Raw genomic sequence first — 17,515 nt, forward strand, 5'->3', positions numbered from 1 at the left:
TTCCCTACTTCTGATCACCTTCAAAAGGCAAGGAGTGAAAAACATCCTTCGTCTAGACAGGAATTAACATCAGGGGTCTCTTCTGCATCTGTCTGTGAAAGGTATGGAATTGGGGTTTTTTCCCCCCTCCTCTTCTACAAAAATGCATTATTTGTCGTTGCTTTCTGGTTTTAAAAGATGGGGAATATTTCCCCCTTACTTCTTGCCTTCTCCCTTCCCACTTCTAAGATGGATGTCTGGAACCACTTTTAGGCTAGGTTGACCCATCCCAACTAATGTGATTTGCTTGGTTTTGCCTTTTGCTTTGTAATTTACGATTTAGGCAAGATAGGGACAGAGGCAACTGCAAATAAGCCAGGCTTATGTGATGATGTGTGAATCCAGTGCTCTAAACTGAACAATTAATAACATAAAATCTGCCAGTGGACACCTGGTGCCTTAATTAACAGAAAGGAAAGGCTTGGTCCAAGCAGAACAGCAAATGGGTATGCCTAGGCAGTAAAACCTTCACTTGCTGGATTTCAAGTGGATCAATACAATGATACTTGAAGCCTGGATCATTTTTCAAAAATTCTGGAAAAAATTCTCTGTCTTTCAATGATACCTGAAGCCTGGATCATTTTTCAAAAATTCTGAATCTGAATTGGAAAAAGATTAGGCTGGAACAGACTGTCTCCAAAATCAGAATATGATCTCCAAGAAAATAAAAAATAAAAAAAGATTATTTCACCTTTCATTGTACTCTCACTATTTTGCATCTTTTAAGACATATTCCTCTTTCCAAATAGCTCTGGGTCCTCAATCTACCTCTTTTGATTTCAGGCTCCTCCAGGAGAACCCTCATTATCTGAATATGCTTAAAAGACTGCAAATGGGGAGACATTTTATCCATGGGTGGTATCAATAAGGGTTGTTTTCTACATACCATTCAAGGGTAAATGACAGAAATATGCTCACATTTATTTTGCTTTCATCCTGAAGACCAAACTAAAGGTATTATATTGCTTCATGCTGGATCTAATTTTTTTAAAAAATAAAATAAACATGTAGCAGAGAAAAACTCTGACATCTTTATGCCAGAAGTCACTTCAGTTGTTTTTAACTTCTCACACTTTCCCCCCGTATAACCCCTTCATGCTCCAATATTCATTTTGTTGGAGGCCAGAAGGACAGATAGAAAATTCCTGTAGTATGCCTATATTTTTGTTTTCTCTGATGGGGGCTATAATAAGTAGGTTTTAGTTTGTGGGGAGAAGAGGAGAGGTTTAATCACATTTCTGTGTGGTATTGTTTCAGTCAATTTGAGAACCTCTCCTTCCCGTCAGCTACCTTGCGAAGTTACTGTTTTTATCAAAATTTCTCGAAGTTGGGATCATGGATCCCCTCCCATAAATTCTGGCCTCAAGTCTGGGCTGCAAACACAGATGGCGCCGGTGTTTTTAACGATGTTTGTTGGGCTAAAGGAACAGAAAAAGCATGGGATGATGCTTTACGTCTGAAATCGTTATTCTTTAGGGATGAACTGGAAAGTGTTTTCTGGGGCATGAAAGAAGAATTCAGTCGAATACGTGCACTGGCAAGGGCACAGGCAGACCAGCTGAATAAATTTAACCTACGGAGAGAACCTACAACTGGTATCATTTTATTGCAGTACTTTCTTTTGAAAACTATGCTTTACTGCCTTCTAACTCTGTGCGTTGACTGCGTAGAGATTCAGTTTAAGATTATCCATATCTTTTTGTTATGCAGAATGCCACAAAATAGAGTGCATTTATTTGATATCGCAGGAACCCTCAGGTTTTAGGGAAAATACCAGTGCTTCATTTATGGCAAGTGATTTGACAGCTCAGTTTGCTGTGAATGCACGAATTCCATTTTGCAGTGATTGTCTTGGTGGTTTTACTGGCAAAATACTTTTTTGTCACTCTAAAAATAAACTATGTTGAAGGAGAAAGGCAACAGTGTCTGGGTTACCTCACTGCTTCCTAACCACCATATATTGCTAGCAAAAGCCTACTGTGAGCTCATTTGGTGTAACGCCACTTAGATTTCAGAATCTTGGTCAATTAGATTTGCAACCACATTCTAATGAATATATTTACATTTTTGCAGCAAACATGTTCACTGACTGAGGGAACTCTAAATTAAGATGGTTGGGCTAGAAAGTGAGGTCCTTATTCCCCCTTGATGCAATACTGTATCAGGGTTTGTTTGTTTTAATATCCACTGTAGTGAGATAATCTCAGTGCAACACAAGCCTCATGTGAGGCTGCTCTTGAGTTATTTAAGCAGATATGAATTTGCAACTTGTGGCATAGTATACAGAAAGGATGCATACTGTCCGGGTTTGCTTTAATGTATGTTTTATGTATATCTAGAAACATAATGTGATGAATTTAATCCACAGTCTAAGATACCTGATTTCTTTTTTTAAAAAAAGAGTGGAACAACAGGATGTATTTCTAGGGATTGGGCTGCTGCTAACATTTTGAGCTGACTGAAAAAGCAATAAACTATGACTTTTCTTTTAGAAATAAGTCATTTAATGTAATGTGAATGTCTAAAAGCTACTGACATGCAAAGCATTTCAGGTTTGAGCAAATAAATATTGTTTCAAATTTAAAGCTGTTTTGCATTCCAAATGGACTAATTTTGACCATTTTGGAAGTATTTTGCACTCCGATAACTCCATTTCGAGTTCAAAACACACTGTTTCAAGCTCCGACCACTTCTGAGTGACTAAAAGAGCCTTTTTCAAATGCAAACTTGTTTCAGGTTTTGAATTTAAAACAGTTGAAATTTGAAACATTTGCACACCCCCTACTGAAAGCCCTTTCCTCACCTCAGTTGTAAAAACCATCTTTGCTAGATCAAACCAAAATCTGTCTAATCTGTGACAGCCAACAGGGGCCTATCAGATGCTCCTGCAAAGTATATGTGCTTATAACCCAATTTTCAACATTCTTTGTTCTCTAATAATAGCTGCATCTGATTGCTAGGCTTGGCTGATTTATAGCCAATTTCCAAAGCTTGGGCAGCTTAGGAATAGCTGGTGTAAGTGCTTCACAGTATAACATTACTGGAAGAAGTGAAGTCTGGACAAAGCCAGTCATTTCCTTGAATAATGGCTTTTAACCTACCAGAATTCTCTGCATTTTACCAGAGACAAATATGGGCTTAACTTACTCTCGTAAGTGCAGATATGTAGTTGTTTTAGCAAATTCTACAACATGGCTGCAATGATATGTGCTAAAAGGATGTCTTATAATTTCTCATCCAGTAATATCTCTCTGAGCTAGTATTTAAAACCACAGAAGAAAGTGTAGCTAGTGATCCTTTTCAATCCATTCTTCTCCCAAGGGGGTCTCTGGAATGAAAGAGGAAAATCTTGAGGGAAAGGAGGAAGAAATGCCCCTTCTCTATGAAGTGAAACAGTTGAAATCTGTATTAAAACACTAAAAAAAATGAGACTGGCTTGAATGAAACCAAGCTGAACATGAAAGAACAGATGTAGTTGTAGACAGAAAGGTAATTTAATTTAATGTAGAAAATAAATATATTTATATGTAAGCAATGAGCTCTTGGAAAAAAAGACCTGATAGTCTGCCTAATTGCTAGACTACTAATCAAGAAAACTTGTAACACTTTGAGACATAAAAGCAATTATGTATTATTTTACTTTAGTTCCAAGCAAGAATTCTAATGTGTATCTCTGAAGAAAGAAATTAATGATTTGACAAGGAGGAATACCAACATCAGCTTGCTATGGGAAGATGTGTGTGTGTGTGTGTGTGTGTGTTTGGAGGCTGCCTATTTCTCTCACAGAGCAACTCTGGATGGTGGAATTGGTCAAGAATTTGTATAACTCTATGATATTTTTAATCTGGTATTTGGGGTATCTTTTGATCTTTTCCTTTGCATCTTTTTTTATCAGAAATCCCTTTCTCCAAGCCTATCCAGTGCACTGATGAACAAACAGATGACCTTTGTAATCCTTGGGTTAAAAAGGAAGCAAACAGAGATGTATCTCATTTCCCATCTATTGCCTCAAGAGGAATGGGACCGGACGAGGAAGAAAACTCCGTGGAATCCCTTTCTAAGCTTAATGTTAAGTTCCCACCTACAGATGGTGATGCTGAATTCTTGGAGAGCTCTCCAGAGACGACTCCAATTCTAAATACTCTCATGACTGAAAATGTGCTCCCAAATCAGCCATTTAACATAGATCTTGGGGACCAGGAGGTGAGTTTCAATAAGATGAATTCTAACTGCAGAGAGTATGGGCAATGACTGTACTACTTCAGTGATGCAAAGCAAGTCAAAGGTAAGTTTACCCAACCTTCAACTCGCCCATATCTACTCATCCAGACTCTTTTGAACAAAGCTCTGTGTTATATAAAAACACATTTCTTTATAACTGCAACTAGAGACTATAATAAATAGAATTTCCCTCTTCAGAAGCTAATGAGAAAAATGTTGGGGTACCTGAGCTGGTATCAATCTTTTAAATTATATCGTTTATTTTTATTTATGATTTACTTGTAAGCTGTAAGATTGAGCATGGGCTTCAGTTTCTTTCTGCTATATATTTCTAAGGCAAAATTTACTGCTTGCTGTCCTAATCAAAAATATCTGCATTAGTCCAGGGCTAAGCAACATAGGGTCTGTACGTACCAATAAGCTCTGAAACATCTCCCTTGGTATATGTCTGGGATTTATTTTTACATTTGAACAAAATGAAACCAGAAATTGGCATGTCTCCAAGTACCACCCCTTACCATAATTTTTATTTATGCAAGTTCTTTTGGGTGAACAAAGATCCCAACAAAGTAGTAACAGCTGATTTGCTTTCTGATAATGCATGTTTTGTGCCTGGACCTGGCCAATTTACTGAAAAGCCCAAGTCTCCCATAGCAGCCCATACCAGCCTTTTCACACACACACAGACACCACATACTAATAGATACTGCTCAAAAAAATAAAGGGAACACTTGAAACAACACAATGTACTGTATTTAATAATAGGATGTCTTATCTTGTGTTCACTTTATTTTTTTGAGCAGTATATATTGGTATTGTAATAGCATTTAAATTTTTCCTATGGAACAAAAGCTAGTGTTCTCCACTCTGGTATTTATTTATTTAATTAATTTATTTATTCAATTTCTATAGCCACCATCTCAGTCTTGTAACTCTTGGTGGCTTATAGTTCAGAACATCTATTACAGTTAAAAATACTAAAAATATTTTAAAACAGTAAAATCATTAAAAAACATGATGATGATGATGATGATGATGTGTGTTTTTAAATTAAAATGGAGGTTAATTTTAGGCAAGTTTACCCATGATGTGTGAATGACTACAAATAAGTGATTCCTTTATAGGTTGTTCTTAGTTTACTCAAGGGCCTCATGTTGCACGCACAGATAATTCAGATGTCTTTCTCCTGACCTGTTTCAGCAGCTCTCTCTGGATATAGTCATGATGTATGCATGGATTTGCCTTAAAACAGTCAGTAATAAGAAAACCTCATTTATTTTTTATTAATGTTTTATTATTCTTCACTCTTAGGACAGCCTTCCTCTATTTTATGTATTCAGATGTAGAGGACTTCAAAGATGACTCAGTGAAGCTCAATACATCTGGATTATAGGAAGTCTGCTTTCGGAATTTAGTATGATATTCTTGGTTTCCCTCTTTTTCCCTCTTTTTATCCTTCTACAGCCCAGTAGTAGAGCACAATATTGCTTACAGATAAACCAGTTTCAGTCCTTGCAATCCCTAAAGGTAGATGCTGGAAAGTACCGTATTTTTCCGTCTATAAGACGCAAACTTGTATAAGACGCTCTGACATGTGAGTTTCTCTGTGCCAAACAACTGAGGCGGCAAATCTGGAAGTTCAGCTAGCCGACGATCTTGCCCCCTCCCGTTAGTGGCAAGCCCACAGCCTGCACCAGGCGGCATGGCAACCAACACAGACATGCCCTGGGCTGCGGAGGTTACCGTTATTTTTCCGTGTATAAGACGCTGCACTTGTATAAGACGCACCTGATTGTTGACAGGGTGTTTGCAGGAAAAAAATAGTGTCTTATACACGGAAAAATACAGTAATTTCTTTATAATGCATGGAAGATTTACAACTTTACTTCTAAAGCGACTCAAGATATTTAAACCTTTCAGATAACATCACAATGAGTCTTATGATTCTCCATCCACTGGCTCAACCCTGATTGTTTTTTCCATGCTGCTCCATTTCTTTTCTGTCTTAGTGTACTGCTGTGCCATATTGTTGCTGCCCTGTTCCTGTACTGGTAGCAGATTGGGCTTCTATTAGGCTGCAAACCTAAACACGCTCATAAAGGAATGCAGCTGCCAAAGAGTAAATTCATACCAGATTCTACTATGCAGGGGTTTAGATGCCATTTAAATAAAATCTCCACCTTTATCAACAGTAGCTTCTCATCTTTAAATTGTTAAAAGATTAAGATATGTACACCTTTACCTATTAAGACAATTTTACAACGTAACATCCTTAAAGTATTCAAATTTTCCATACAGTAAGATGAAATTTTTACAATACATGTTTATTTTATGGAGAATAAAAAGATTTATCATTTATGTTCTAGACAAAACATCTTAATGTCATATAAATACATGCAGTCTAGATTTTTGAAGAGTCCTTCAAGTTCTGGAATGTTTGTTCTAATATTGAGATGACTCCATTTGTATAATTGAGTGTGTGACAGAGAATGGATGTCCACTCAGTCTTGCAATATCAATTTTTTTCAATCATAAAAGCAGGTAATAACCATGTCTACTTTCCTCTTACTAGTTTTCAAATGATATAAAAAAAAATAATCTAAAAGACAATCATGTCTTCCAGAACAAAATTCATGTGAAAAACTGTCAGTGAATGTTTTATTATACGTAATTTACACACACACACACACACACACACACACACACACACATACATAAACATGCACATACCAAACTGTTTATTTCCTTCACTAGGTTTTATTTTTATCACCCGCATTATTTGATGACTAACCAGTTTTTGCTTTTCACTGCATCAAATCCTGAGCTGAGTTGGTACAAAACAAATTAAACTATTTTTTCTATTACTATGAAGATTCCTGTGGCGTTACAAAGCATCCGGTCTATTACTTCTTACTTTCCCTTTTCTCCAATATGTCTCCTGCTTGTTCTTTTAACTAGTTAGACTGTGTATTCATTTCTCAATAGATGGCACCCTGCATTGTATAGCAAAGCATGTGAAACAGCTGGTATGAGATTCTAAATTGATAAGAGAATTATGCAGCTTAAAACAGACAGGCGAATAGAAGTTAAAAGTGTAATAATGTTAAAGATATTAGGCTAAAATGTTTGTTTTTGAAAAATAAGCACATGCATTTTTAAATTCTGAATAGCCAGTACTGTACTATAATTCAGTGATAGCCAGGATGTCTTGATATCTTAAGTGTTTACATTTGGAAAGACAACTGGCGACAAAATAGTTCCAATATTTGTTAGTTGTATCCAGGAAGGAATGTAGAACATAAGGCCTTTGATTAAAATTATGTATCTTATCCAGAAACGTAGGCATAAGAAGCCAATGCTACTTTAGACTTCATTAAAGATACAGACACATATATTTGCTTAAATATTTTGTTACTTTTCTTATGCTTAAATTCTTGCATTCCTTTCAAATATAAAAACACTAATTTGTTTTTAACTGATCAACATCCCTGTGAAATTATAGGCAGGAAAAGAAGCTTAAATGCACGGCCCTTTTTAGCAACAGGAGAAAATGTGAAAGTTCAGTTTTGCTAAAAATAATAATGGCCCCAATTCCTTCAGCATACTAACATGGCTCTGGCAAGCTGGCATTAAAGTGAAGGCAGGGTCGTCCACTGACAAATAAAGTTGGCCTGATTTCAGAGTCGGATTTGAGATGTATTCAGTGAGACTGTAAGACTGTCCTCTCCTGATAAAAGTAGATAGATTCATTCTCTGAATCAGCTGAAGATAGCTTGGGGGCACCTCATTATCTTGCCTGCAGAGTGAATGTAGACAGTATGAAAATGCATTTAAAATGTTTGGATCCTTGTATACAGGATTAACCTTGCTGACATCCTAATATTGCTGATTTACACACTTGATTCCCCAATCCTTTTTTTCCCTTCAGCAGACAAGAATTTCTGTCATGTATTTAGTACATGTGTTAACAAGTAAAGATGAGGAGGGGAAACTTAAATGCAGCGTAATTGGCAACCATAAGTCGTTAGAACTGTGGCTCTCAGTTGATGTAATAAATTTAGCTCTTCCTTGCAGACTAAATATAAAAACTTGAGTCTGCTTTCTTAGTGTATTGCAGTTTCTTAAACACCTGGATTGAAAACTGTTATAATGAAAACAAGAATGTAGACTGAATTGAACAGTTAGGAATGTTGTGCGACCCTGTACTGTGGCTCACATAGGGCTCTAGTTCAGAATGGGCTGCCCCTCATTTGGAGGAAAACAAACCGGGACATGCTACACCTGTTAAACAAAGTACTTTAACATACGCTTAGATGTATACCATTTAGAAATATATATCCCAATACTTATACAAATACATCGTGTTTAACTATCTATATGAGCCATTCAGGAGGCCACGCAAGTTTCTCTAACTAAAAGCTAGGTTAGCAAGGAGCATGCATAAAATAGGATACAGCAATTAAAATGCTTAGTTCTGTTTGTTTTTAAACCAGTGGGTTGCAAGTTAAGATCTCCTTTGTTTACCGTTAATTCTATTTGGATTCTTATTTTCAACTGAAATAAACACATTAAGCAAAGCTTTTCCTTTTAACGTGAAGTGGTGGTAGTAGTAGTTACTGAGTTTCAATTGCATTTTTTAATGTTTCAAACATGAATGCATGTTGGAATTATGGAAATGAAAAAAAATGTATTTCGTTACTCACATAAAAGGCAACTGATTAATTGCCACATTAAAATTGTCGCAAATATTCCTAACAATGTAACATAAAAAGTACACCATCAGCAACAATCCAAAATAAAACCTACCCTAGATAGCTTAGTTTTTTTCTACAGTGGAATGTTAATCCAAAGAAATGCTTCCATGGGCAGTGCTGATTTCATTAGATGTTAAGTGAAGTGGTTACGTTAAAGGGGAGGTTTTAAGAAAAGTCTAGATGTCTAGTCAAAAGTAAGATTGACTGTATTCAATGAAACTTATCCCTAAATAAATAAAACTGCATATTGAATCAAGTTGCAACACAAAACTCAACTGAAGGATTCGCACAGCTTGTTTTTCGTTATGGTTTGTTAAACAAGCTCCAGTGACCTACTCTGTGCAGAATACTAAGACATAATGGGTGAATTCACACATCATACTTACCCAAAAACCAAACAAATCACATTATGGTTTAGTGTCAGGTGTTAACCAGGCCAGTAAATAAAAAATTTCAAGAGAAGAACTGATGTGTACATGATCAAATATTACAAAAAAAGCATGAAATGCTTCCTGTTACAGTTATTAAAACTGCCAGTTTAAATGAAGGTGGAGTTGCAAATAAGTAATTAAAAGCACACTTCCATAGTGATACTTAAAACACGCATCAATGCTTAGACAGGTTTCCAAAGCAATTTACACCAACAAAAAAGTAGTGTTTGTTAGAACTTGATGTAATTATACCTAATTAGTCTGGGAGGATTGATGACTGACCACAGTACAAGATGTACAAGAGAAATCTGCAAAGGCCCTGTGACAAATCTTAAATATTGTTTAGACAAAGCATTAACTCCTAAGAGAAACAGTAGCTGCTTCTCATTCCCCATCCCTTTTAGATTAACTACTGTATTTCAAAATTCAATGATATTGATAGGAGTAAATATATACGTATTTGTGTATATTGTATTTGAATATCAAAGAAAACGTAGACTCAAATTACATATTCTTACGTAGTAAAATAACACAAAGTACTTCTAGAAATATATCCTGGGCTTTGTGCCCTTGTCATTTTGTTATTGCATAATCAAATTTTCAAAATACATATTATCTTGAAAAAGAGGTCTTGAACCACTGAATGAATATTTGCCTACCAAAATTATTCTGGCTTGTCTGCCATAATCAATGAACTTTTTATTTAAGACTTTAATATTTACGTATTTGATTGTTTTAAAAGTATGAAATGCTGATGATCAGAATTCTTACATAATGTGAATACCAGTGCCTTATTTTACAGAAGTAAAATATAATGTCTATATTTATCATGCCAGAACTTCTGACCAAATGTGCCTGTTAATGGTAATCAGCTCTAAAATTAAAAAGAAATAAATATTTTACAATGCTCTAGACCAGTATTTCTCAACCGTGGCATCTTTTAAAATATGTGGATTCCTTTAGAGAAAATCAAAGCTTATTATTCTTTAATAAAATGCTACATATTTAGGGAAACTAAACCACTGTCAGTGAGAACACAACCCTGATCATGCACAAAGCACTCACTCCTTTTCCCCACCTGCTTCTTACAGCCTCCGTGGAAGTCTTACTCCTCTCAAGACCCTGACTTACTGGCACTTGCTTCTGAAGACTCGGAACCCAGGCAGTCAGGAATATGTGAATTCTGTCAGAAAGTGTTCCCACCATCTCTTACATCAAGGGAGGATTTTCTGAGGCATCTGAATTCTCATTTCAACTTGAAGTCTTAGCGTCACTGGAAAACAGACAAGTTTTATTTAATTGTAGATACTGTCTTTGATTTTGATCTCAACAGATATACAAATTTCAGAATGTAAGGTGGCATTTATAACAATCTGTCGAGTTTCATACCCAACATTAATATAATTAAAATCAGATAACAAATCCCTAAAATAAATATCCCGAAACTCCTTTTGAATCAACATGTCTTGTGTTAAAACTGCAGTTGCAGAAGGATGCTGAATATTATGATCTGGTCTGAAATGTAACAAAAATTGAGATCGTATTTTGTATATAGAACAGATAAGTGTGTATCATCCTTTGTATTTCTAAATAACATTTATTTATTAGTATACTTTTTTAACATTTGGCAGACTAGTTAATGCAACATTGGAAGAGGTACATGGAAATAAGTGTTATGTTAGTGCTTGCAAGTACACACTGACCCTTATATTAGGCATTTAATTGTGAACGTTATTAAAATGAACTTCTTTCTTATGTTGCCCCTTTTGTAATAAACCAATGACCCACATGTTTCACCTATTTATAATTGTTACATTAATATCAAAATAAACCATAAATGCATTTACATATGAGTATGCATGGAACATGTATGCAGGTATGAATGCTACAGTGAGGTACCTCTACTTTCCATATTAAAAAAATGTTATTCAGAATCAGTATGGCATGATTAATTTGGGCTAAGATATAGTGTTGTTATTTCTAACCTTGAACAGAATCATGGACATCCCATGAAAAAGGACGAAGGCAACGGCTGTGTTGCAACAGCCTTATCCTGCAGCTAATGTCTTGCTCTGTGCTTAACTAAAGCCATTGAAGGCAAGAGTCTGTCATCTGCAATTCAGTCTGTTGCATACAGGGAATTTATAACCAATGTGCAATAACGTTTTTTCCGATTGGACTGTAAATATCCAGCACTTTGCTGACTTTTTTTAGACTGACAGATGAGGCAAAGCAGAGTCAGACCTGTCTGTACTTGGGTAAGGGACATATAGCCATATCTATGAAATTACTAGGAATCCAGATCAATTCCAGAGGCTTTTCTCTTTTTTTAACTAAATAGCACTCACACATTAAATATTTGGGAAATACTTTGGTTTCTTAGTAGGTGAAACACAAGTTTTGCACACACAATCACCGAGAGCCAGTTCCCATCACCAAAGCTGGAAACATGCAGAACCATTACCAGACAATGCAGACAATTCTGAACGAAAGGGATCAAGTACAAGTTTTCCTCAACTTACAACCACAGTTGAGCCCAAAATTTCTGTTGCTAAGCGAGACATTTGTTAAATGAATTTTTGCCCATTTTACTACCTTTTTTGCCATAGTTAAGTGAATCACTGTAGTTAATTTAGAAAAATGGTTGCTAAGTGAATCTGTCGTCCCCATTGACTTTGCTTTTCAGGTTGCAAAAAGTGATCACATGACCCTGGGACACTGCAACCATCATAAATATGAACCAGTTGCCAAGCATCTGCATTTCGATCACGTGACCATGGGGATGTTGCAACAATCACAAACGGTGAAAAATGGGTCACTTTTTTCAGTGCCATTGTAACTTTCAACAGTCACTAAATGAATTGTTGTTAAGTCACAGACTACCTGTATCAGATTCTGTATAAGACCTCTTATATATAAGCACATAAATATAGTCAATTGTTCATGCTTAGGAGAGGTGAACCAAAATTCCTTTCTCCTCTAATTGATTCCTCCTGCTACATTGTTCATGTTCAGTTTCCAATAGTCTAGTCCAGTATTTGTTTTTTAATCTCAGCAACTTCAAAATGTATTGGTTGGGGAACTGGGAGTTGAAGTCCACATCTTAAAGCTCCTAAGGTTTAGAAACACTGGTCTAGTGAGTCCTCAGTTTACAAATTTCCTTGTAAAGTGAGGACTGACTAGGCCAGTGATTCCAGCCTAAGTTATTTTCATCTTTCTCTAAACTGACTGGTATTATGACTAATCTTAAAACCATAAACAAGAAAAAAAACAAGGAAAGAATTAAGGCCTAATCTAATAATTGTGTAATATGATAGATGAAGTTTGAAACCTCTAGATGTTGAACTACAACTTCCAAAAGTTTCAGGCCAGCGTGACCAAAAGCGAAGGATCCAGTATATGAATCAGCAACATCTGATTCCCTACTTCTGAATTAAGAGGAAACTACTTCAGTAGTAAATCACAAAGACTTAAGGTCAAGTTCACAATCTCCAGTTTAAAACAGTTAGTTTTTCCAGACTAAGTCATTTATGTTGAGCTTATTAACAGTAATCCATTTTACCTACTGCAATGTCGTATTTTTCAGGAAGCTTTACAAAATGGATAAATGCAGCTTATTGAATTTTTATTCCAGATGTAAGAATAAAAAGTGATCGGTTTTAATAAAGTGTCGACATATGCGACACACTTAATTTCTCAAAATGTCTTGTGCAGTAGAAATGTGACATGTCCATTTTATAACTTGGGGGGGAGCAACCTCTTGCATGATTTGTTACTCATTTGGTTATTCAAACATCTTTTACAATTTTGGTTACAACCTCTAGAACTTCCTTGATTAGCTGTAAACTACCTTTGTGCTAAAATAAGTTTTCTGTAGATTTTATTTGTAATGTGCTCCAGAATATTTTTGGTTTTTCAAACTTTTTACAAATGTATATATGACAGGAACAAAGAGACCTCTTCAGGCCTGCCTGCTTATGCTGCTGTGGATGATGTATTTGGGAAAGAAAAGTCACAGCATGGCTTGAAAATAGTGTCTGATCCTAAACTTATGGCTATGTAACAGGAATATACATGTTTAATGTAATGTGTCTTCTCTAATCCTTCAATGTACAGAATGCTTCTGTGTTAACAAAAACAATCAAACTGGACAACTGAAAAATGAGAGGGAGCTACTAGTTTGTTGAAAGGGACCTCTATAAATTGAGAGGAAACCCCATTCCCTACTTGCACTGATAATGTTACCTAGTTTGGGTAATGAAACCTCTTCAACCAAAACAACCAAAGCTCAGAGAAAAGGACCCTCATTTCAACCCTGAGCTACATTGGCCTTTATCAAAAGGGACCTGTAGTTTGCACAAGTAAACACAAGGAATATGTCTCAGCACTCATTATACTGTTTTGGGAATTACAGAAAGATAACCAAATTACATTACTACCTCATTAAGGTAGAGAGCTACGTGTTGCCAAATGTACTGCTAACTTTTTACAGCAAGAATAATTCACCTTTCTAGAAATAACTGCTTATCCAATTCATCAGATTTTATTTGTTTGTAACCCTAACTTTTTTATATGAGACAGAAAATACAAGAATCCAATCTACAGGATGAGTTACAGATTAAATACAAGTATTTCCCCCTCCATGATTTCCAACCAACCATGATGAGTGATGGTACAGTACAGTACATAGGCAGTACAGTGCTATCTGATAACTTTTTGTTCCTTAAAGGGTAAAGAAATCCTGTCCCAGATATCTAGAATTCTAGGCTAGAATACAGATTATAGATAAGGCAGTCATCAATGATTTTCAGCCTTTGGAGCAGCACAGACACAAAGTCAGTGAGTATATTGTCTATTCACCTCTGGATATCTCATCGTAGGTCAGGGGTAGTTAACCTCGGCTCTTTTATGACTCATGGACTTCAACTCCCAGAATTCCTGAGCCAGCCAAGCTGGCTCAGGAATTCTGGGAGTTGAAGTCCATGAGTCATAAAAGAGCCGAGGTTGCCTACCCCTGTCGTAGGTGGAGACCATAGTCTGAAAGCAAAATTCTGCCAAGGCCTGTCTAACAGGATGCCACTGTATACCACGATTTGACCATTGTAGAAAGCAACTAGTAACCAAAAACCCACATTGGGATTTGGGAGTATATGGCATACATGGTTCTGCCCTCCCGGATTATGCTGTTCTTTAGCTAGGGGTGGGTAGGAAACAAGGAAGAATAAAAAGTGTTCCTCCAGCAGGTTTGGGGGGGGGGAGCAGCCATCCCGTCTGTTACCCTCACCTAAGGCCCCTCAGGCGGTAAGATGGAGTAAACGCGGCCTTAGCTCAGCAGAAATGACTGGATTCAACAAAGAGGCCCGGTTGATGGAAGAAAACACAAGTTGAGGAAAATGAAAAGTCCCTCCTATAAGAACCCCACCTCGGAAAAGGTGCTATTGCCGTTCTCCCCCCCCCTCCCCGTACTGCATAATAATCTACTGAAGGGGGGGCATTTTCACACACTTGCAACCTCCCGAGGACCGTCTAGGTCAGGGGTAGGCAACCTCGGCTCTTTTATGACTCATGGACTTCAACTCCCAGAATTCCTGAGCCAGCCAAGCTGGCTCAGGAATTCTGGGAGTTGAAGTCCATGAGTCATAAAAGAGCCGAGGTTGCCTACCCCTGGTCTAGGTAGGCCGGGAGCCAGAAGGCGAGCGGGAGCAATTTTCCAACAAAACGCAGCAACCGGAGGAAGGCACCGAGGGGCGAGGAAACCTCGTCCCGGGCGCCACGTGCCGCTTTTTTTTTTGCCTCGGATTCCTTTCCTCCGTGCTCTCGCCTACGCGCCGCCGCGCACCTTTCTTCCCTGGCTCTCCGGGCTACCTCGCCAGCTGCTCCTTTGCAACGCCGTTGCCCGTAATTAGGCTGTCACTGCTCGTTAGAGGCGAGCGGGAAACGCTCCTGTGACAGATTCCACTAGTTCGTCGAGGGGGTGCGATTTTCGAAGGGGAAATTTCGTACATTAATTTAGAGGTCTCAGCTCTGTCCTTTTCTGGAGGTTCCCTCCGTACTTTGTTTATCGCCACGCTCAGCTAGAGTTGCTTTCCCTTACGCCTTCCAGCCCGCCGAGAAGCGCCAGATCTGAGCCAAGCCAACCACTGCAGGTCGGCCGGGCCGCGGGGCCTTGCTTCGCCGTGATCTGCCGGTGAGCTAACGGGGGCGTGCTAGAACTCCCACTCCCACATCGGCCCGGGAATGCTCGCGAGGGGAAAGCCGGCGATCGAAAAAGAAGCGCTTCCTTTTCGCCCGCGGCGGCGCTCAGGCGTCCTTCACCCACCTATTTCTTCGGAAGCTCGGGTAGACTCGCGTTTTTCTCCCCCCCTCCCCTCCCTCCCCTTCCCCAATCTTTCTTCCCTTTGCAATTCGCGCAAGGTTAACTCAACAGAGAAGACTCAATCCAAATGGCAACTGGCGTTGCATTTATTAAAAAAGGAGGGGAAAAAAACCTGAAGGAAAAGAGGGAGCGTGGGGTGGGGGCTGGGGGGGGTGGGGAGGAGATCAGAAATGGGAGAAAGAAAAGAGGAAAAAGCAGCAGGCTGATTACGAGGTGTCAAAACTGCCAGGAGCAAGAAGGTGATAGCAATCAGGGGTGAGAAGAGTGCGCCATTCGTGCGGGGCAGCTAATTATCCGTCTCATTTGAGGCAGCAGCGTTCGAGGCAGCAGCGTTCGCCTGCTGAACGGTGACAGATTGGCGCGGAGGAGAGGGGAGGTGTTAAAACAATGGAGCCGGGCTCGAGAGCGCTGCTGCATGCTAATCAGCCGGGCCTCCTTCCTTCCTTCCTCCTTCCTTCCTTCCTTTCGCTCGGCTCGACGCGATCCCGCCTTCCCTACTACTCCTGCGCCCGGAGAGTTAAAAGCTCGTCGCCGACGCTTCCGCGCTCAGACGCATCCGGCACATATGCCCGCGCTCGCTTCCACGAGTCGCGGGGCACGGTCCTCGCTTCTCCAAAGCCATTTGGGGATCCCCCGTTGCCTTTAACCCAGCCGTCGCCACCGGCGTCCCTAATTACGCGAGGGGAAGGTGGTGGTGAGGGGGACGAGGAGGCCCAGGGAGGGGGAAGAGCGAGCGTTTAATGGCCGGGTGATCTTCCACAGACCAATTAGGCCGACTTTCAACCGGCTGGCGCCCCGTTATTTACTGAGCACGTTATTTAACTACTAGGGAAAGAAAAGCAAGCCTGGTTGACGTCCTTCCGTGCGCCCAAGTCGAGAATTCCTGCTTGCCGGACCTTTTTCTGATGGGGGCGATTGCGACGTGGTCCCGGCTAAATCAACAGCTGGGGCTTTTTGAGTGGGAAGTTGGCCCCAGAGGCAACGTGCGCCTTTTGATCCAAGCGGTTTTGGACGAACTATGTAAGATGTTTGTCTGCCTTTGAAATTCATTTGGGATCGAGTCCTGTATTTAAGAGTCCTCTGTTTCGCAGAAAACCTTGGCTTTGAAGAGCAACCTGTATATTTCTAAAACTTCCAAATAAAACATTCATGGAATTGATTTTACTAATGAATTGTTTCTTTCTGTCCGGGTTTGCATTCGGCAGGTCCCTCACACACCTCAAAATGTCTTTAAGTAATCCAGCTTGGGGTAAAATAAAAACACAACTGGCCAACTTAAATCCGTTCAAAATCCAAGAAAGCACAAGTCTTTCCCAGACCAAATATAAGACTAGTTTTTGTTCATTAAAATTAACAGGAAAAAAATCCTATGCGATTGGATTTATTTCTGAATAAATTGCCTAAACTAGTAGTATAAGGATGAACTTTTGCTCCAGACCATGGCAAAAATGCCTTTCTGAAAATGAAATCCAATTTAGCAGATAGCATCACACTTTCTTTTATTCTGAATGTTTGGGAACAAATTTTCTTCAGGAGCCACTTCTTGATGATGTTTTTCAAATTATTGATTACAGGTTATTTAACCCTATAGATTGAGTATTAAGACTGAGCCCTAAAATAACCATATTTTGGCCTATACTGTTAGGTGAATCTAACTATAAATTAAGATGATGGGATACTTCATTGGTTTTAAC

At 38.6% G+C, this 17,515-nt stretch overlaps 1 protein-coding gene across 1 annotated transcript in view; it reads left to right on the top strand.

Moving 5' to 3' along the window:
* The window catches only part of TANK (TRAF family member associated NFKB activator), a 44,321-nt gene extending 32,959 nt beyond the window's left edge, over window positions 1-11,362 (top strand). The window contains 4 exon segments of the mRNA XM_083367557.1: window positions 28-101; window positions 1,516-1,634; window positions 3,935-4,242; window positions 10,537-11,362. Coding sequence (XP_083223683.1) covers window positions 28-101; window positions 1,516-1,634; window positions 3,935-4,242; window positions 10,537-10,713 — 678 coding nt within the window. The 3' untranslated portion in view covers window positions 10,714-11,362.
* The last annotated feature ends 6,153 nt before the right edge of the window (window positions 11,363-17,515 follow it).

This window comes from Vipera ursinii, assembly GCF_947247035.1.
Source record: "Vipera ursinii genome assembly, chromosome: 1".
Classification (NCBI taxonomy): domain Eukaryota; kingdom Metazoa; phylum Chordata; class Lepidosauria; order Squamata; family Viperidae; genus Vipera; species Vipera ursinii.